The following is a 22,691-nucleotide window of genomic DNA, read 5'->3' as shown; positions in this document are numbered from 1 at the left end:
TATTTTAAAGGGTAGCACTAGGGAGTCTCTTTGTGGTGATGGAACAGTTCTGTATGTTGATTCTGGTGACAAATCTATAATAAGTGACAAAATTTCATAGTTATATACCAAAATGTAAATAAATGAGTGCACGTAAAAACTTGTGAAACCTGAAAGGTCTGTGGCTTAGTTACTAATACTGTGCCCAATGTCAATTTCTTGGTTTTGATCATTTGCTACTGTTATGTAAGATACTGTAACTGGGGGTCCCTGGGTAAAAGGGTATACCTGAACTCTGTTATTATTTTTGTAACTTTTTGGGAGTCAAAAAAGTCTTTTAAAAAAAAAAAAAACAAGAGGAGAAGGATATGGTACAGAGGAAAACAGTAAATTTAGATATTTTTATTAAGTTCTATTAAAAAATATTAAGACACTTGAAACACTCAAAGTTTATAAGACACACTCATACTCAATAATTTTCTTATTTTGTGATAGCTAGTGCTATAACTTGAAAATGTTACATTAAATCAACCCACCGGACTGCAAAAGTTTTACTTCCACAGAATTTAACAAATATGCATCTTAACTGAGAACATAAACACTCATTGTATAACAGATCTTAAAGTTATTTTTAAAAGTAAAACTTTCCCCTTAAATTCAGTAAGGGTTGATTTAGCTAATTTAGTCAGGGTCATGATAAGTTTATTCTACGTTATTTCAGGATACTGGATAGATGCAGAGATGCAACGTGCTAGAAAAATTGAGTTATTTTTCACAATTTACAGTATAAAAGAGTGGTTCAGATTCAGAGTTGGATAGCACCTGTTTACCTATATCTGTTGAAATAGCCTATCTCAGGATTCTTTTTAAAAAAGGTTATAGGGATGCTGAACAGCTCTATTTGAGCAGAGAACTTCGCCCTCCTACTAGCCCACCATTTCACAGACCATCAGGTCACTTGTTCAGCTCTTTGCCATCAGCTGCTACCAAGAAACAGATTGGCCCCTAGAATGCTTAGGCATCTCAAAACCACCAAAAGGCTCTGGCTTCCCTAAGTCTCTTCGAGAGTCACCCCATCCTCATAGCAGGAGGGTGGTGAATGGAAGGTTTAAAATAATTTTGGCAACTGTCTAAGCTGTTTTACATCTAAGAATGTGCCTACTGAATTCATACTGCTCATTTGCTTTAAAGTTTCAGGTTTCAAACTTTCGGGAAAAATTGGAGTGTCCTTTTCATTTTCTTTCTCAGGATGTTGTGTAAACTCTGCTTTTCCAGTTCGGAGGTTCACTACAGGACTTGGTTTAAGGTTTTTTAATAAGAAAGCTGGGTTTTCATTCAATTGCTGCATTCCTTTTGGCTGAACAACTTCATTTGTAATATTTCTCAATACTGGTGTATCTGTGTAGGTGCTCCCAGATTCACAGTTATAACGATTAATTATTTCACAGGCATTCCTAGAAGGTTCTTTCTGACAGTGAAGTTGTTCAGGTATGGATGTAAGGTTTTGATTCAATAAATGTTCACTCTTGCTATCTGTATTGTTTGGGGGTTCCTCTTCATCTTCACTGTTGTCACTGCTTTGTATGAGTCCATATCTCTTCATGTATTTTTTGGTTGCAAATGACATGTTGTTTGGTGAAATTAAACTAAGCCCCACGGTGCTTTTGTCTGTATTAATATGTAGAAAGCTAAAAGATGAGTCACAGTTATTTTGGTTTGATCGAGTGAGAGATAGTTGTGACAGCTGATTTTCATTTAAATATTTCAGAGCTATAGCATTTGCCTCCATACTCAAATCCACACCGCTGGGGCTTAAGCCACTCATGCCAACATTAGCAAATGACATGTAGTTTAATCCAGAAATCACGGCTTCGGGGCTGATGCATGCCAACACACTGAAAGACACAACGAAGTAGGCCATCATTTATCTTACTTTGAGTACTAAAACAGTGTTATTCTACATGTGTTCCATTCTATGAAAGTAACAAAAGGTCTTCAGCTTTAAGCTTCATGATATTTTTTCAGCTGAGTGCTCAAACATCTAAATCTAAATAATCCAGATACATTCGAGAGATAAATACAATAAACTAGAAGGTAATCCATGATTCAAAGACTGAAAGTGGAACACAAACTAGTTTTCCTAGATTTATACATCAGTCATGGTTGTAAGAACAAATGTAACACCTCAAAACGTAAAAGCCATTCAGTTTTGGTAAAATAAAACAAAAATAAAATCAAACAAAAAACATTTACAAACTTTGGTGAGTAGCTCAGAATATTTAAAGTTGAAGAGATTCCATTTGTAAGGACTGAAAAACATCAACCAGTCTCTGGATATGGACTAGTATATCTCTGTATACATCCATTTTCTTTCATTAGATATAATCTTCAACTCACTTTTGATTGGTGTTATCTCATTAATAGTAACTAACTGACTTGCCTTATATTAGTATTATAAATACAATAACAGCTGCTCATTTTTATTGATGCCTTATTATATGCCAGGCACTCTGTGCTAAACATTCACTATCTCATTTAATCCTCACAGAAACCTTTCTCAGAGATGTCTCCCCTTTCAAATATTCCGACCTCATTCTCTACTCTCCAACACTTTACACTTGTATCATTTATTGGCAGTCCATATATTTAACCCACATTTCTTATTTATCATCTAACTCCCTCGTGAAAACCCATGAGGGCAGGGATTTTTAACTGCTCCTTTTCCCACATCAATATCCTCGGTGGCTGGAACAATGCCCAGTATAGAGTAGGCATTCATTAAATATTTACTGAACAAATCAAAGAAATAAGTACTATTATCTTCATCTTACATTTGAAAAAACTAAGGAATAGGGATTTTAACTGATTTTCCTAACCTGAAGAGGCAGGAGTTTAAAAACTGAGACCAGGTCTGCCTTACTCTCGAGCTCTACAACCACTGTTTCACTATACTATATTCAGCAACTTCTATTTTACTATCAGTTTTTCTGTCCCCTAAAAATTAGTCTTTTGTATACCATTTGTTGTGGTAAACATAATATTCTGGTCAAAAAATATGCTATGATTTTCCATATGACCCAATGAAGCTGTTTTTATTTTTTATTTATTTTTTTATGAAGCTGTTTTATATATGCCAGCCACTGCTTACATCCCTGCCACCCAAATAATGACCAGGTATTTTCATTCTGAGAAGCACCTGAAATTTTGAAGAAACTATTTCCAACCATTAATATTCTCGATATGAGAATGATGTCATCATCAAACAATGGAACAGTGTGCTCAATAATTCTGGTCTTAAAAACCACCTTGTAGGGACTTCCTGGGTGGCTCAGTGGTTTAGTGCCTGCCTTTGGCCCAGGGCATGGTCCTGGAGTCCCAAGATCGAATCCCACATCGGGCTTCCTGCATGGAGCCTGCTTCTCCCCCTGTCTGTGTCTCTGCCTCTGTCTCTCATGAATACATAAATAAAATCTTAAAAGAAATAAAACACCTTATAATTTTCCCTTAAACTTCTTGGTACTTACGGCTTTGGAGACTGTCTTAATATGATGGAAAGATACCAATTTATCTAGACATTATTATTTTATGAAATATTCATAGTGACATTATCTTCTGAATATAAAATATTTTTCTACTGTCTTTGCCTATTTCTTCAAAATTATAAGCAATTTACATATTAAATCAGAAGACCCATACACATTAAAATACATATAGGTATAATATCTCTAGAGGTAATATTAATGTAAATAATTTGAATAGACAAAAACTTTTCTTTTAAGATTTATTTTATTATTTATGATAGACACAGAGAGAGAGAGAGAGAGAGAGAGAGAGAGGCGGAGACCTAGGCAGAGGGAGAAGCAGGCTCCATGCCGGGAGCCCGATGTGGGACTCGATCCTGGGTCTTCAGGATCGCACCCTGGGCCAAAGGCAGATGCCAAACCGCTGAGCCGCCCAGGGATCCTAGATAAAAACTTCTAATTCAAAATGTTAAATATTTAGAAAAAGGTCTAATTTGAATTAGGTTTTCTTTTATAGATTAGCGAAAGATTCTATACAAATCCATAAACCAGTCAATATGAGTTTAGAAGGTACTTCAAGTTTCATTGTGTAACATAACTTGCAAATTTTAATTTGGGGTTAGGGGAACCAACATTACTTTGAAAACAAAACAAATCAATAATACTCAGAACCAATGCAGATAAACACTGAGGAATTAAAAATGAGAGGCAAAAGGAGGCCATTCCACTAATCAAATCCTAACAGCCTTGAGCACAAATATACTATAGTAGAACCTCATTATATAGGCAGTCACAAAAGGATGATGATAATTCATTTATGTTTGTATATGAGAGTCACAGGCCAACAATTAAGGAAAGCTCAAAAATTATCCCAATTTACTTAAAGATGAAAACCAACCTTGACTTTATTGTCCTGTTTGAATCCCAATTAGTTACCTCCTACTTATCCTACCTAGGGTTTTCAGCTAATAAGTAGAAAAGAAGGAAACAAAGAGACTGCTTAAGATGTTTTGAATTTGAAAGGAATTGGAAATATGCCTATAGAGACTGTTGTCAAACACCAAAACCACAATCTCCATTTTCCCTACAATTTCTAGGATTGTGTAGGACCTTCTTCCATTGTTCTGCTGCCTTTGGATCCTTCTAACCTCTGTGGTGTTCTAAAACAGGAAAGCAGAAAGGAAATCTTCGGAGCATCTGGGTGGCTCAGTTGGTTAAGCATCTGCCTTCACCTCAGATCATGATTTCAGGGTCCTGGGATTGAGCCCTACATCAGGCTTTCCACTCAGCGGAAAGTCTGCTTCTTCCTCTTCTCCCTGTGCTCGTGTATGCTCTCAAATAAATAAAATATTTAAAAAGAAAAAAAAAAAAAGAAGAAGAAATCTTCCTTCCCTTGTCTCAGCTACTCATCTGGTAGGAGGACCTGCTGCTCCTGAAGTTCAGAACTGGAACATGAAGTAAGTTTTCACATAGATACAATGACAAAGAATAAGTGGTTTAGAGAACTAGGGGAACGGTGTGGATTGTAAGAATTATACAGTACTTTCCTGGAATACTTAACTAATTTATAACACTATTTGTATAGGATAATGTACTTTAAATTCTAAACAACTGCCTTATATGTACTTTAAACATACCAATTATATTATACTCATGTGTTAAAAGATAACAATACAAGGCCATAAATACTGACAAATACTACAGAGGTGCTAAAAATAAATTACTCACTGTAAGTTTCAGGGATGACCCACATAGGTGAGATTTAACTAATTCAATTCAGCAAATGACTCAAGGAAGGCCCACCAAGTAGAAGCAAAGTAGAGTCAAAGATATATAAAACTTGCTGGAAAGGCTATCACAAGAACATGCTATAATCTATTAGGAACAAGATATTCTGTGTAAAAACATCAATATTCTGGTGAGAGGTCCAGGAAACCTTGACAAAGGAGGTACCATCTGAGTTCACCTCTGAAGGATAGATAAGAGGATGTGGCAGGCAGAAAAGTGAAAAAGAGTATCCTAGGTAAAAGTAACAACAAAGAACCTTGCAATACCAATGTTGAGTTAACTGGAAGCTGTTAGAGAATGAGAGATTATACTAAAGAAAAGTTAAGTTTAAGACAAACTGTGAAACAATGTGAATTAATTAGGTAGGCTTTAGATGGTCTTATGTTTGGAGTGTTCTCTTAGCTTAAGATTAATGACAGACAAAATTTGACTTCTGTGTTAGAAAGTTAGGGTGTAGTTTCATTTTTAAGCCTTTAAAAAAGCTGATTTTAGAGGGAGAGGGGCAGAAGGAGAGGGAGAAAGTTTCAAGCAGACTCCACACTGAGCATGGTGACTGACAAAGGGCTTCATCTCATGACCCTAAAAGATCATGACCTGAGCCAAAACCAAGAGTCGGACGCTTAACCAACTGTGCCACTCAGGTGCCCCAGCTTCATTTTTAATCATAATTATATGTAGAACCTATTACCAATCGAAAAAATATAAATTAAGAATAGTTTAAGATGTTTTGGTCTAAATTAGCACACATCTTGTAAAAGGAAGATTTTAGGGGTACCTGGGTGGCTCAGTTGGGCATCCAATTCTTGGTTTTGGCTCAGGATCGTGAGACTGAGCCCTTATCAAGCTCCACACTAAGCACAGAGTCTGCCTATCTCTCTCCCTCCTCCTCTACCCCTTGCCTCAAAAAAAAAAAAAAAAAAAAAAAATCTTAGGGCAATTTTAATATGGGGTAATTATAATACAATATGAAAATATTGCTAATGTTAGCTACCTCTCCCATGTGCTTCTACAACAAATTGTATCCAGTTTTTCAAAGGAGGCAACAGAATATACTATAGTTGACTATCTGTGTTTCTCCACTACACTATGAGCTCTGTGAAGGCAAAGACGTCTTCAGCAGGTTATCCTGTATGCCACGATGTCTCTCAGAGTTGGTTCAAATTAGAAGCTCAATACATATTTACTGAAGTAAAATGAGTGAAAAGTACTGGTGAAATAGACATATAGCTGGTAAGACCGTAAAACTTAACTCTTTCCAAAAGCAATGTAGCAACAGCTTTAAATTTTTCCTACTCTTTTGACTTAGTCTTCCCATTTCTGAGACTCTATGGAAATAATACTAAAACTAAAAAACTGCAATCTTGGTAAAAGATGTTCATGTCGCTCAATAGAGGATGCGCCTGGCTGGCTCAGTTGGTTAAGCGTCTGCCTTTGGCTTAGGTCATGATCCCAGGCTCCTGGGACTGAGCCCCCATATTGGGCTCCCTGCTCAGTGGAGAGTCTGCTTCTCCCTCTGCTCATGCTCTCTCGCTCTCTCTCTCAAATAAAATAAAAAATACATATTAAAAAAAAGTAATTTTAGAAGAAGAATAAAAGGAAAAACAAAAATAGTTTTAATAATAAATGAGTTTGATTGGTATGAATATGGGTTTTTCCTACATTTTACAAAGTAAGTTTGTATTACTTTGACAATGAAAACAAATAGCAAACTCTTATTTCCAAAGCTCTATAATATTTTATATAATTTATATCATATAATAAAACTTAAAAATTATTTTTCATATGAAGATATAGCTATGGTACTATGAGGTTTTTGCCAGCCTACCCCTCTATGGAAATTAATTAATTAATTAATTAATTTAACAGATTGCTTTGAAACGAAAACAATTTTTTTCATATTGGCTTTCACTTCCTTGAGAAGATTATCTTATATGAAGTTAAAATCCTATCCATAAATGTGTATCTATGAGTTTTTTAACTCGTGTAACCAAATTTTTATAATGGGTATATAGACTACAATATTAAAATGCTTAAATCTTTAAAAAAAAAAAAAAGGAGGGGGTGCTTGAGTGGCTCAGTTGGTTAAGTATCTGCTGTTGGCTCAGATACTTAACAGCATACTTAATCAGGTCATGATTCCAGGGTCCTGGGATTGAGCCCCCATATTGGGCTCCCCGCTGAGCAGGGAGCTTCTCCCCTTCCCCCCACTTGTGCTCTCTTGCTATCTCTTTCTATCAAGTAAATAAATAAAATCTTTAAAAATAAATAAAATGCTTAAAGAAACATTTTTAAAATTGTATATATAGTAAAACTGCACTGTTTCTTAAAAAGCTAATTTTGGGGGGATAAGTTCAGATGACATTTTTTCATTTTCTAAAACACCAAACTTGAGCATGTATATTTTTCATAGTATAAATTTATAATGTAAATCATTATTTAAATAAAGAACAGAATAATCTTGATTAAAACAATGACTACCCCACACTGATAAATCAAAAACTTTACTTCCCATTTCATTCTAAAGAATCTAAAAAAAACAATCAAGTTCATTATACACTGGTAATTTATTAATTCCTATGTGTCACTGTAAACACATTAAAATTGGGTAACCACTCTGAAGAAATAATTAGCCAGAAACTAGCCCCTGCCCCCACAAAGGCACTACACCAAAACACAGTGTTCCACACAGATAGCAGGGTGATTTGTATATTCAACAGACATTATGTAGCCTTTATCTCACAGCATTGAGTTAAAACATTCAAAAATGCTAGCCTAACTCTCTTACACTGTTGATAGGAACTGTTTTGGTGGGCAATGGCAGCAACTACTAAAACTTTAAATGCGCATATCCTTTGATCCTGACTACTTCTAAGAATTTATCCTACAAAGATACTTGTACATGTTCCTGTAGAATGATGTTTACCTAGCATTGTCTGAGATGAGAAATAAGAGATTCAGCCTAGAAGTCCATTAGGAGAGGACACGTTCCCTATCTTATAGTACATGGGTACAACAGAATATTATGCAGCTGTTTAAATGCATGAGGAAGAACTGTATACACCTATAAAGAAAAATATCTAAGACATAATGTTAAGTAAACAAAATGAAACAAGAACAAATTATATCTGAACATGCATGGAACATTTCTACAGAATACAAAACAAGAGAAGTAACCTTAAAAAAAAAAAGGAAAGAAAAAAAAAAGAAGTAACCTTATGGGGGTCAGATTGAGGAATTGGGAAGTGGAAGCTTTTACATTTTATCTGATATTGTTGTGTGTTATTTAATACTTTCTTAAATCATGAGACAGTATTACCTTTGCAACTAGAAAACAATAAAAATAATTAACAGAAAACACGCTAACCTTAATAATATAATTTTCAGATTTTATCCTTTTTAAAAACAAGCATATGCTAAAGTCATCTTTGATGAAGACAATTCTGAATAGAAGAACGTGGCCAATTTTAACTGGTAAGCAATAAGTAAGTGTTGTATGACTATACAGTTCAAAATATATTCCTAAGGAATGTTTTTTGCCATTTAGATGACACAACTGCATAACCAAACATCCAATAGCTGATGTAGACCCTATCACCTCCAAGAAGACCTTCCAGACCCCACAAATGAGTAAGAGCATTCTTTCTCCAAAACTCCCAGAGTATTTTGTTGGATTGTTACCCAAGAGATAGTATCTCTTATGTATATAAAACCCACTGAGTACAGATGATCTCTTAGTCATCACACACGTAGTAGGCCCTGAATAAATGATGAATCAACTGAATTGAGTGGTAAGCTTATAGTTTTCCTCATAAGCTTGCTGTAAGACATCTAAAATTTTTTCATCTTTTTTTTTTTAAGATTTTATTTATTTATTCATGAGAGACACACACAGAGAGAGAGGCAGAGACATAGGCAGAGGGAGAAGCAGGCCCTATGCAGGGAGCCTGATGTGGGACTCGATCCCCCAGTCTCCAGGATCACACCCCAGGCCAAAGGCAGTTGCTAAACTGCTGAGCCACCCAGGGATCCCTTTTTCATCTTTTCAAACAACTGTTATACAACTATATGGTCAACTAATCTTTGACAAAGCAGGAAAGATTATCCAGTGGGAAAAAGTCTCTTTAACAAAGAGTGTTGGAAAAACTGGATAGCAACACATGGAAGAATGAAACTGGACCACTTTCTTACACAAAAAATAAATTCAAGAAGGATGAAAGATCTTTATGTGAGACAGGAAATCATCAAAATCCTAGAGGAGAACACAGGCAGGAACCTCTGTGACCTCAGTCATAGCAACTTCTTACTAGACGTGTCACCATAGGCAAGGGAAACAAAAGCAAAAATGAACTACTAGGACTTCATCAAGATAAAAAGCTTCTGCACAGCAAAGGAAACAATCAACAAAACTAAAAGGCAGCCTACAGAATGGGAGAAGATATTTGCAGATGACTTAACTGATAAAGGGTTAGCATCCAAAATCTGCAAACTTACCAAATTCAACACCCAAAAACCAAATAACCCACTTAAAAAATGGGCAAAAGACATGAATAGACACTTTTCTAAAGAAAGACATCCAGATGGCCAACAGACACAAGAAAAGATGCTAAATATTACTCATCATCAGGGAACTACAAATCAAGACCACAATGAGATACCACCTCACACCTGTCAGAATGCCTAACGTTAACAACACAAGAAACAAGAGGTGTACTGTTGGTGGGAATGCAAACTGGTGCAGCCACTCCAGAGAACAGTATGGAGGTTCCTCAAAATGTTAAAAACAGAACTACTCCGGGAGCAAGCAATTACACTACTAGGTATTTACCCAAAGGATGCAAAAATACAGATTTGAAAGGGTACATGCATTCCAATGTTTATGGCAGCATTATCAACAACAGCCACGCTATGGAGAGAGCCCAAATGTCCATCAACTGATGAACGGATAAAGAAGATGTGGTGTGCGCACACACACACACACTGGAATATTACTCAGCCATCAAAAAGAATGAAATAAAAAAAAAGAATGAAATCTTGCCATTTGCAACAATGTGGATGGAGCTGGAATGTACTATACTAAGTGAAATGAATCAGAGAAAGACAAATATCACATGATTTCACTCCTGTGGAATTTAAGAAAGAAAACAGATATGGGAGGGGGATAAAGAGGGAAACAAATCATAAGAAAATCTAAAAGAAAGGAGAGGAAGCAGGGTTGATGGAGGGAAGTGGGTAGGGGACTGGGCTAGAAGGGTAATGGGTATCAAGGATGGCATTTTTTTTTTTTTTTTTGGTTTTGTTTTGTAAGATTTTATTTATTTATTCATGAGAGAGAGAGAGAGAGAGAGAGAGGCAGAGACATAGGCAGAGGAGAAGCAGCTCCCTGTGGGGAGCCTGATGTGGGGACTCAATCCCAGGACCCCAGGAATCATGATCTGAGCCAAAGGCAGATGCTCAACCACTGAGCCACCCATGGAACCCCTCAGGACGGCATTTGTTACAATGAGCACTGGGTATTGTTTGTAAGTGATAACCACTTACTCTGGAATTCTACTCCAAAAACCAATATTGCACTGTATGTTAATTAACTAGAATTTAAATAAAAATTTGGAAGTAAGTAACAAAACAAATTTTAGTTACCTGGCGTGATCCACTTTATGTGCATTTTTATTCACTTTAGTGGGAGAATCTATTTTTACTCCAAGGCTTCTTAGCTGTTTAAGGGTTGCATTAAGAACACAATCTTTGTCTACCAGACCTGAATCACATTTTTTCTTCTTTGTATGGTAAACATTTTGTGTTCTGGTGCATTCATGGCTGATAATAACTGCTTTGGTAGATGGCTGCTCAGTTTCTTTGGAGGAGTTATTCAGTAGGTGGTTCACTTGACTCTGACAAAAAGAAAAAAGACCTATTTGAAAAACCATTGTTAACAATCTTAAGAAACAAAATGTAAATAGCATAAGTAAAGCCAGGGAAAAGCAAAATAATATCTAGCCAAATACCACAAAGAATCAAGTATATTTGGAAGGTTTTTTTTATAGGGTTTTTATAAAGGAAACCCATCTTAACGAATGATTTTATCAGACCCTAGAGGAAATTTAGAATGTTTGCTGAGAATTTGTTCATTTTAAAACCAACAGATTTAAAACTATGAGTAATATTTCAAGTGTTTTCCAGGGCTTATTTAACTATTTATAAATTAGATCTTTATGTTATTTTCAGAATTTGACTCCTCTCTTTTCTCCCTCTGAATGAGAATGACCTGTGATACTATCTCTGCCTTCTTGACATTAGAACGTATTTCATGCCGAGGGCACAGCTGCCAGTACCAGTATAGAACCCAGTAGGCAAATAACAACTATGTATTCACTGATGAACATCAAGGCCCTATGAAGTATGGAGAAATCAAATATTCCCAAGTCTACAGTTTGGATGGAAGTGACAGCCAGGGTCATTCAACCTTCAAGTCTCAGTCTACATTCTAATTTTTTTTTTAAGATTTTATTTATTTATTTATTTATTTATTTATTTATTTATTTGGGAGAGAGAGAGAGAGAAAGAGGCAGAGACAGGCAGAGGGAGAAGCAGGCTCCATGCAGGAGCCCGATGTGGGACTCGATCTCGGGTCTCCAGGATCAGGCCCTGGGCTGAAGGCAGCGCCAAACCGCTGAGCAACCTGGGCTGCCCTCTACATTCTAATTTTCCCAAGATGACCAGATGACTATTTCTTCCAACTGGAATTATTCCTTTTTATTACATGCTGCCTTTGCTTCTTAGACTATCCTATAATTGTTTGTTACTGGTATCTATGTGCTATTTCCCCTAGGTTCTCAAGAGCAGAGACTATCATCTTTATATTATTCACTTTACTTAGTTCATTTTTTTTTTAAAGATTTATTTATTTGAGAGAGAGAGCACAAAGTGGAGGAGGGGCAGAGGGGAGGCAGAGAGAGAGAATCCTCAAGCAGATTCCTGGCTGAGTGCAGAACCCGCTTCACGGCTTGATCTCATGACCTCTGAGATCACAACCTGAGCTGAAAACAAGAGTCAGATGCTTAACAGACTAAGCCACCCACGCACCCCTTTTTACTCAGTTCACTTTCTTAGACTAAGCTAAGTATTCAATAAAAATCTGCTTAACCTGAATGCAACAAATATTGCCATAAATATTCTCCTACATTCCAATTTTCAAACTTCCTGCAAACTGTTCCTTGATTTTTCTGGTACTAACTTTACTTTGGTTTAAGTTTTTTTTTTTTTTTTTTTGAGAGAGAGAGAGAGAGAGAGAGAGAGAGAGAAAACACACAAGTGGGGAGAGGGCAGAGAGAGAGGGAGAGAGAATCTTAAGCAGGCTCCATGCTCAGCATGAAGCCTGACTCAGGGCTGGATCTCACAACCCTGAGGTCATGACCTAAGCTGAAATCTCAAGAGTCAGATGTTTAACCGACTGAGCCATCCAGGCACCCTAACTTTACTTTGAATTTGGCTTAATATTAACACTACTATTTTTAAAATAAGGGTTTTTTTCCCCCTCGTGGCTAAGAATTTGGTAACCGGTATGCTTATAGGTTATCATCATTATGAAAAGCTAAAAGAAACAAATTATACATCATATATTTGGGGGAAAAAAAGGTCCCAATCAGTTTAAGGATAGGAGAGGCTTAACTAGTCTCCCCTAAACTAAATAATCATCTAAGAAAAGATGAAATAGGTTACATTTTCTTACCAATAAATCCTGGTATATCTTCTGATTGTCTGGTGGTTGATGAGGCAAGGGATGCATTACTTGCTCAATTTTTGGTTCCCCTGATGTTACAGAGTTGTCACTGGCACCCTCTGTTGGTCCACTCTGTAAACAGATGCTTACATCCTCTGCCAGCATGGAATTTGGAAAGAACACAGGTGCATCAGGTTCTTTTTTCACAGCTGGAGAAGAGCTGCTTGAAAGAATATAAATAATGTGTCAGTATCAAGATACTTTCAACATGTATTTGAGATGTAGTAACTTTGAAATAAAGAGTAACACTCAAACAGCATTCTGGTTTGTATTTTCAGTTCTCATCTTGATAAACTGCACATAAACCAGATAATAACACCTTTTAAAGTCATGTTATTTATATTTAGACCACTTCTTTTGATAGCTGGCAAACAACCTATTGATTTCTCCTGAACTTGATGCAAGTATCTAAAAATTTTAAATATACTATTTCTTTACTGAAGTTTTAAGATATACTTAAGATCCCTGCAATTTTTTTTTTTTTAAAGATTTTATTTATTTATTCATGATAGTCACAGAGAGAGAGAGAGAGGCAGAGACACAGGCAGAGGGAGAAGCAGGCTCCATGCACCGGGAGCCCGATGTGGGATTCGATCCCGGGTCTCCAGAATCGCGCCCTGGGCCAAAGGCAGGCGCCAAACCGCTGCGCCACCCAGGGATCCCTACTTAAGATCCCTGCAAATGAGAGTTCATAAGCTGACATTTATAATCACGTTACATATTTGGTAGTATTTCTTTCCTTCTTTATGCTTTTATATATTCTTCAAATTTTATACAATGAGCCATTTATTACTTTCAAACTTAGCACGTAAATACATAGTTTTAAATTTACTATGGAAAGCGATATTTAAAAACATCTGGTACAGGAATAATCTGTCATTATTATAGAGAAAGTAATATTAAACATTTCATTTATTTATTCATGAGAGACACAGAGAGAGATAGGCAGAGACACAGGCAGGGGAAGAAGCAGGATCCTTGCAGGGGATCCCAGGATCAAGACCCGAGCAGAAGGCAGATGCTCAACCACTGAGCCACCCAGGTGCCCCTGGAGGCTGCTTTTTAAAACCTAACATTATATGTCATTAGTTCATTTCACTAAATATTCTTAAAAAACAAGTCTTAGGGATGCCTGGGTGACTTGGCATTTGGGCATCTGCCTTCAGCTCAGGTCATGATCCCAGGATCCGGATCGAGTACCACATCGGGCTCCCTGCAGGGAGCCTGCTTCTCCCTCTGCCTGTGTCTCTGCCTCTTTCTCTCTCAGTCTGTGTCTCTCATGAATAAATAAATAAATCTTAAAAAAACAAAAACAAGTTTTAATTGTTACATAGCATTTCATTTCATAGGTATAATTTTTCTATCCACACATCTTTAAAACTCAGCTAATTTCCAATTTTCCCCATATAGCTTAATTTTTGTCTTTTTTTAGAGGGGCTGAGGAGCAGAAAGAAAATCTTAAGTAGGCTTCCATGCTCAGAGCGGAGACTGACACGGGGCTCGATCTCATAACTCTGACATCAAAACCTGAGCCAAAGTTAAGAGTCGAACACTTAACCAACTTGAGCCACCCAGGTGCCCCATGATATTGCTTAATTTTAACTTGATATGAAGTGCCAAGTACTCATTTGGTATATGATAAGCTCAGTAAATTATTAACTGAAATGAGTATTTGTAAAATACCAGTTAAGATATAATTCTAGGAAAAAAATCAAATTTGACCACATAAAATAAAAAATTTTTACATGGCAAAAAACATGAAAGTCAAAAGACAACTGACAAACCGGAAGAGAATATTCACAACATATACTACAAAGAGCTAACATCTCTAACATATAAGAACACCTGAAAATTGGAGGGTGAAGGACCTAAGACTCTAGTAGAAAAATAGTGCGAGGGCAGCCTGGGTGGCTCAGCGGTTTAGCACCGCCTTCGGCCCGGAGCGTAATCCTGGAGACCAGGGACCGAGTCCCACGTCGGGCTCCCTGCATGGAGCCTGCTTTTCCCTCTGCCTGTGTCTCTGCCTCTCTCTCTCTCTCTGTGTGTCTCTCATGAATGAATAGATAAAAATTTTCTTAAAAAAAGAAAAAAGTACGAGACATAAACTAACAATGCACAAAGATATTAAAATAACTCTCAACGTGAGAAATGATCCAACTTATTCATAATTTTTAAAATGAAATGAAAACACCACCAACATACCATTTATCACCTATCAGACTGGCAAAAAACTTTTTAAATATGGCAATATAGGGCAGCCCAGGTGGCTCAGCGGTTTGGCGCTGCCTTCAGCCCAGGGCCTGATCCTGGAGACCTGAGATCGAGTCCCACATCGGGCTCACTGCATGGAGCCTGCTTCTCCCTCTGCCTGTCTCTGCCTCTCTCTCTCTCTCTCTTCCTCCCTCTCTCTCTCCTCCATGTCTCTCATTAATAAATAAATAAAATCTTAAAAAAAATATGGCAATATATTTTGTTGGCACAGCTGTGGGAAAACAGGTAATCTCATCCATTGCTGCTGAGAATGCAAACTGGTACAACCTTCTATAGGGAAACTTGCTAATATTTAACAAAATTATGTATGCACCTAAACTTGGATACAAAAATCCCATTTCTAAAACTCTTCAAAAAAAAATATGCCACCAGGTAATCACTCTAGCAATGCTTGTAATTGAAAAATACTGGCAACAGTCTAAATATTCATAAGCAGGAAAAGTATTTATTAACCTATGGCATAGCCACATTGTGGATTATTATACAGCCATATAAAGATCTCTAGGACTCATTTGGAGTAATTTCTGGTACACACTGTTAAGGGAAAAGAGAAAAGTTCAAAAAAATACCTACGGCATGCTACCTTTCTATGCTTCATATAAGAAAAAAGTATCATAAGATAATACAGATACATATGCTCACTTGTGCAAAAGAAATACAAGAAAGGTAACCCAGTAACTAGAGAGATTGATTATCTAAAGGAGATGGTTGGGGGATCCCTGGGTGGCGCAGGGGTTTGGCGTCTGCCTTTGGCCCAGGACGCGATCCTGGAGACCCAGGATGCGATCCTGGAGACCCAGGATTGAAACCCACGTCGGGCTCCCGGTGCATGGAGCCTGCTTCTCCCTCTGCCTATGTCTCTGCCTCTCTCTCTCTCTGTGTGACTATCATAAATAAATAAAAATTTAAAAAAATTTAAAAATAAAAAATAAAAAAAATAAAGGAGATGGTTGGGAAAGGGAGAGGAAAAAGGGGAATTTGGGAATAAGGTGTCAAGAATGAGAAGGGAACAATACTTCTTTGAGTATATACCTTTTTATCTAACTTGGTCTGTTAAAACCACAGTAATGTTTCAGATACCTAAAGAACAAATAAAATCAGCCAGAATATGGAGGGACCCTCAAGTGGAATACAAGCAGTAACAAATCAACCTAACAGTATTACAAACAAATAACATAACCTAGGAAATGTGAAAGAAATGTGAAAGAAAGGAAATGTGAAATGTGAAAGAAAGGAAATGTGAAAGAAAATAACCTACCTGAAATAACTATGGAGAAAGGTATTTTCATTGGATATTGTAAGGCTAAAGATAAAAAGAATTATAAACAATATACATACTCTAATTAGATCCATTTCAGAATTCTTAGCAATTCTGAAATTATTGTATGTGTACACTAGAATTGTACAAATAACTATAGTGTACATGAAAGTCTGGTTTCTCACTCTTGGGGAAAGAGGTATAAATAAGAAAAAGGGCTGTGTTGGGTTGGAATAAGAGGATGGTATGAAGTCAAGGATTTTCAAATATAGATATACATGTAAAAATAAGTAAGAATGTGTGTGTATATCCAACTAGGAGGGCCTAGAAGCACAGATACAAAGTAGCAATGACATACCTATTGCTCAGATCTTAGCTTCTCTCTGATACCATTGCTCTTGGTTTCTGTAGGTTGGGGCAGGGAAAGTACAAGATGAGCCTGGAACATCTTGTGGTGCCAAAAAATAAGAACATGCTTGAAAAAGAATGAGGGTTTTTCCAAAGGAAGCAGAAGCCAACCTAAAGAGCTCCCAAAGACCAAAACTAGAACAATTTAAGCAAATAATAGTTTGAATTATAACTCATAGAATAAAAGAAATGTCCAGGAGTCTACACCAACATAAATAAATGAATACATAAACAGAGGAGAAGGTAAACAGCTTTTCCTTACAGAAGAAATCTAATTTACAAATGTAGAAGGAATGAGGAAAATAAAAAATCATCAGGAGGCAAATACTATGGTAATCATTGCTACAGGCATATCTATAGATGGATGCAAAAATCAGAGGGAGAAAGCTCAAGAAGAGAATATTTACACAGTCTCAAGTATCTTTCTGAAAGCATTTATTAACTACAAGGGGAAAATTTTTAACTTTAGTAATAAAAACTAGCAGGTGTCATCTGAGAGCTGTGAGTTCAAAGTTAATAATGTGATTTCACGTAACCCACTGATAGAATGCACTGAGAGGGGAGGGCTATACCACCTCTTTGTGGTATCTTAACAAAAATGCAAAACTTCAATTTAATTATCAGAGAAAGTATCAGACAAACCTAAATTAAGACATAGTCTACAAAATAACTGACTCATCAAAAGTGTTAAAGTCATGAAAGACTAGAAAAGACTGAGGATCTGTCACAGATTGGACTAATAAGATATAACTAATGAACCAATGTAGAATCCTATACTGGTTCCTGGAACAGAAAAGGACATTATTGGAAAAACTGGTACAATTAGAATTTGCAGTTTAATATAATATTGTACCAATGTTAATTTCCTGGTTTTGATCATTTTACTATGGTTATACATGGTGTTAACATTAGTGAAAAAACTCTGTATTTTTCTAACTTTTCTGTTAATCTAAAATTTCAAAATAAAAATGCTTAATAAAGCAAGATATAATTTTAGATTGAGTTTCTTTTTCTCAAATAAAATTTGATAAAGAAGTCTGAAATCCTGAAGGAAAACAACAAAAATATAATGCACAAATATTTTAACAAAGATTATTACTTGGTATCTCAGACACAAAGACACACTGTTCTTAAAATCCGGAAGAAGCTCTCCAAGTCACCATCTCTTCCTTAAGATGAAATTGCATTTAAACCAGTAAAGACCCAGTGAATTTATCTGACTCAAAAGAACTTCAGTGAAATTATGTTGTATAATTTCATTTAGTATCCAAATTTGGTATACTTAATTAAATGCCAAGAACTGGGGGATCCCTAGGTGGCTCAGCTGTTTGGCGCCTGCCTTTGGCCCAGGGTGTGATCCTGGAGTCCCGGGATTGAGTTCCACATCAGGCTCCCGGCATGGAGCCTGCTTCTCTCCCTGCCTGTGTCTCTGCCTCTCTCTCCCCCCTCTCTATCATGAATAAATAAAATCTTTTTTAAAAATTAAATAAAAAATAAAGAATAAAGTCTTAAAAAAAATAAATACCAAGAATTGAATCTTAAAAAAAATATTTTTTTGAGTGTAGTTGACACACAATGTTTTATCAGTTTCAGGTATAACCAAGAAATAAATTTTATACACAGAGAAAAGTACCTGTTTAAAAAACTTAAGTGGAAGAAATATTTCCAAATTATGTGTCTGATGAGGGGTTAATATCTAAAATACATGAAGAACTCCAACTTAATAACAAAAAATTGAATAACCTAATTAAAATGGGCAAAGGACATTCTCTCCGAAGATGATATAAAATGTCAAGCAGGTATATGAACATCATCAGTAATCATGAAAGAAAAATGCAAATCAAAAATGAACTATCACCTCATACCCGTTAAAACTGCTACTGTAAGAAACCCCAGAAAATAAGTGTTGGCAAACAAAAGTCCTTGCATTGTTGGTGGGACTGTAAAATGATTGCACCTACTATGGAAAAACAGTATGGAGTAAAATATAAAAAATATTTTATAAACTTTATTTTATAAAGTAAAAACAGTATGGAAGTTCCTCAAAATATTAAAAGCACAACTACCTTGTGATCCAGCAATCCCACTTCTGGGTATATATCCAAGAGGATCGAAAGCAGGGGCTCACAAAGATACTTCCACACCCATATTCACAGCAGCATTATTCACAATAGCCAACAGGCAGAAGTAACCTGAATGTCCATTGATGGATGGATAAACAAAATGTAGTATATACATATTCACACGGAATATTATTCAGTTTTAGAAAGGAAATCCTGTCACATGCTACAACATGGATGAATACCTTGAGACCATTATACTAAGTGAAATAAAGCAATCATAAAAAGACAGATACTGTACGATTCCGCTTACACGAAATATCTAGTCAAATTCAGAGAAACAGAGTAGAATAATGATTACCAGGGGCTGGGGGAGGAGGTTGGGGGAAGAAAAAGGGGAGTTATTCTTTAATGGGTATAGAGTTTCAGATTTACATGATGAAAAAAGTCTAAAGATCTGTTTTTCAACAATGTAAATGTACGTAACACTACCAAACTATACCTAAATATCAGTAAGATGGTAAATTTTAGGTTATGTATTTTTTATCAAAACAATGAAAATGGGATCCCTGGGTGGCGCAGCGGTTTGGCGCCTGCCTTTGGCCCAGGGCACGATCCTGGAGACCCGGGATCGAATCCCATGTCGGGCTCCCGGTGCATGGAGCCTGCTTCTCCCTCTGCCTGTGTCTCTGCCTCTCTCTCTCTCTCTGTGACTATCATAAATAAATAAAAATTTAATAAAAAATTTAAAAAACAATGAAATAAACAAAAACCTTAAATGATTTATTAAAACAAACACAATTCCTTATTCTGCCAACCAAAGCGCTCCAAAATTTGGTAGTCAATTTGGCTTTTCAGCCAATTTCTTACAATACCCCATTTTACTTTATATTCTAAACAAACTGGATTACTAATAATACTCTGAATTCAGTCCATATATTTTCAGTACACAATGCAGTAGTTCTCAATCTTGGTAGCACAATAATATCACTTGTAAAGTTTAAAAAAAAAAACAAAACCGTTTGGATCTCAACCTTCAGAGATGCTGAAATGGTGAAGGGCCTGAATATCTCAAATGCCAAGGACTTGAGGATTAACTGCTCTATTGCATCTAAATTGGCACAACTGTCAAACTACCCACCCTCGAGAGGTCATTATATTTTATTTTATTTAAATATTTCACTTATTTATTGGGGAAGCGAGGGGAGAGAGAGAGAAATCAGGGGGGTGGGGCAGAAGGAGAGGGAGAAAGAGAAGCAGACTCCCCTCTGGGCAAGGAGCCCAACACAGGGCTCACACAGGGCTTGATCCCAGGACCCTGAAATCATGACCTGACCCAAGGGCAGATGCTCAACCAAATGAGCCACTTAGACGCCCCTCGAGGGGTCATTTTAAAAGTCTGCTTCCTCTAAAACTCTAACTGTACATGTTCTCTTGCTTCTTTTAACCCCCATTAGCACTTCCTTTTATCTCTTATGTCACATATACTCTCATTTATAACACAGTTATCTGTGTGTTCATCATGTTTTGTGTAAAATTTTTAATCTTTCTCGGCTTTGATTTCCTCATCTATGAAAAGGGAAAAAAGGGACTCCTGGGTGGCTCAGTGGTTGAGTGTCTGCCTTCGGCTCAGGTCGTGATCCTGGGGTCCTGGGATCCAGTCCCTCACTGGGCTCCCTCTGGGGAGCCTGCTTCCCCCTCTGCCTATGTCTCTGCCTCTGTCTCTCATGAATAAATACATAAAATCTTAAAAAAAAAAAAAAAAAAAAGAAAGAAAAGGGAAAAATGATATCCATTTCCCTGGCTTAAAAAAATGTGACAGGATCAAGGGAGATACAAAGCGCCTAGCATAGTACCAGAAACTAGTGAATCATAATTGTTAGTTTTCTTCATCTCTTGTTGCTTTCCCCTTGTTCCCCAAACATCAAATTGAACTTTTATCTTCAGCCATGTTAACTAATACCAATGAAAACACCAAACTCTCAAACAGAAGAAGAAATCTAGTCTTTATAGAGATTTTGATGGCTTTTTGGAAAATTACTTGTACTGAGCAGGTTTTATCATCCAAACATTTGCAAAGCACTTTGTTTTTAAGTAGAATCTGTGTCAGTTACTGAGTTTGCCTTACTCCAACTTTAGCTAGATGATAACAATAATTAGATACAAAGGCACTGTTCTAAATGCTTTACATATATTAAATTATTTAACCCTTACAAGAATCCTGAGATAGGTACTTTTATTATCTCCATTTATAGATGAGAAAACCAAGTCATCCATAAATTACAAAACCTGGCCACAGTACTGTGATTCAAATCCAGGCAGTCTGACACCAGAGCTTATCATCTTAATCATAATCACTCATCTATACTGCATTTTCAAGAATTTTAAAATATCTGTTTTGGCATTTAACTTAGTAAGCAAAAACAAAGGAAAAATAAAAGAACCAAAACATTAAAGATTTTAACCTCAAAAGATTTAAGATTAAAACAACATTTTACTTTATCTTTTTTTTTTTTTAAAGATCTTAATTCTTAAATAATCTCTATACCAATGTGGGAGTTGAATTTACAACCCCAAGATTAAGAGTCACATGCTTTACTGACTGAGCCAGCCAGGGACCCCAAAACAACATTTTAAAAGATGATTCTAATATGACAAGTATTAGTAGGTATGTCCAAAGTATGACTTCTAAAGAAAATAAAATTATTTCAAATGAAAGTTTCTGTAAATAACACATACCACTGTTCTTCACTGGGAAAAAGCTTCCAGTTACCAATTATGCTTCAAGGCAAATAAATTTATCCCTCACAGAATGCTTTGACATCAGAAAGAGAAAGATCCAGGAAGACATCCAAGGGGAACAGGGAACCCAGGTGGTTAGTTGCCATGTATGAACACTTAGCAGTGGGAAGCACAGCATGAATCAGACCACATATTTGGGAAGAATCCTATAGAAGCACCAAAACCACCACAGACACAATGAAATCAGTATTTAATCCAAATCAATATATTATGCTGAAAATCAGATTTACATCTAGTTATATGCTGGAATCAATAGAGCTGATTAGCTGCCCTGCGAAAGCAATGAACTACATTCTACCAATTAACTCAGATAGGTTTCTCAAGTTAAAAACCACAACGGAGTGAAGATATTTAAGTTCTGACTTAGAACCTATTTCTAGGGGAAAACCCCTATAATTCAAAAAAAAAAAAAAGTCTACAGTTTACAGAAGTCAATGAGAATAAATAAGGATAGCAATAGCTAGTTCCTCCTTGATCTCAGCTGTTTTTAAGTATTTAAAATTTATTTAGGTAATCTCTACACCCAATGTGGGGCTCAAATGCACAACTCTGAGATCAAGAGTAACATGCTCTTTTGACTGAACCAACCAGGCACCCTTGTTCTCACTTTATATTATTACAAACAAAATATGGACTTATTCTGGGGCTCAACTTAAATTGTTCTTCCTATCACTGAACTCATACAAAATAGGTAACATGGGGAACAATACACTAGGTCAAGTTCTAAGGATACAGGAAATTATTATGATCCTTGTCCTACAAAAATTCAATCTAATAGGGGAGACATATTTACAAACCTTTTTAAATACACTCTGGTACATACAATG

At 36.3% G+C, this 22,691-nt stretch overlaps 1 protein-coding gene across 6 annotated transcripts in view; it reads right to left on the bottom strand.

Annotated features, from left to right (window-relative positions):
• Window positions 1-366: 366 nt before the first annotated feature.
• The window catches only part of STIL (STIL centriolar assembly protein), a 62,403-nt gene continuing 40,078 nt past the window's right edge, over window positions 367-22,691 (bottom strand). For 5 of the 6 annotated variants that reach the window (XM_025420171.3, XM_025420169.3, XM_049094417.1 and 2 more), the window contains 3 exons: window positions 13,015-13,228; window positions 10,926-11,176; window positions 367-1,874 (listed from right to left, as the gene is read on the bottom strand). In XM_025420171.3, the coding sequence (XP_025275956.1) occupies window positions 1,088-1,874; window positions 10,926-11,176; window positions 13,015-13,228 (1,252 nt within the window). In that variant the 3' untranslated portion in view covers window positions 367-1,087. The remainder of the gene's footprint in view (window positions 1,875-10,925; window positions 11,177-13,014; window positions 13,229-22,691) is intronic. The other variant, XM_025420170.3, reaches the window with a different exon arrangement.

The sequence above is a fragment of the Canis lupus genome, chromosome 15 (assembly GCF_003254725.2).
Source record: "Canis lupus dingo isolate Sandy chromosome 15, ASM325472v2, whole genome shotgun sequence".
Lineage (NCBI taxonomy): Eukaryota > Metazoa > Chordata > Mammalia > Carnivora > Canidae > Canis > Canis lupus.
This window is presented reverse-complemented; position numbering and strand designations above follow the sequence as displayed.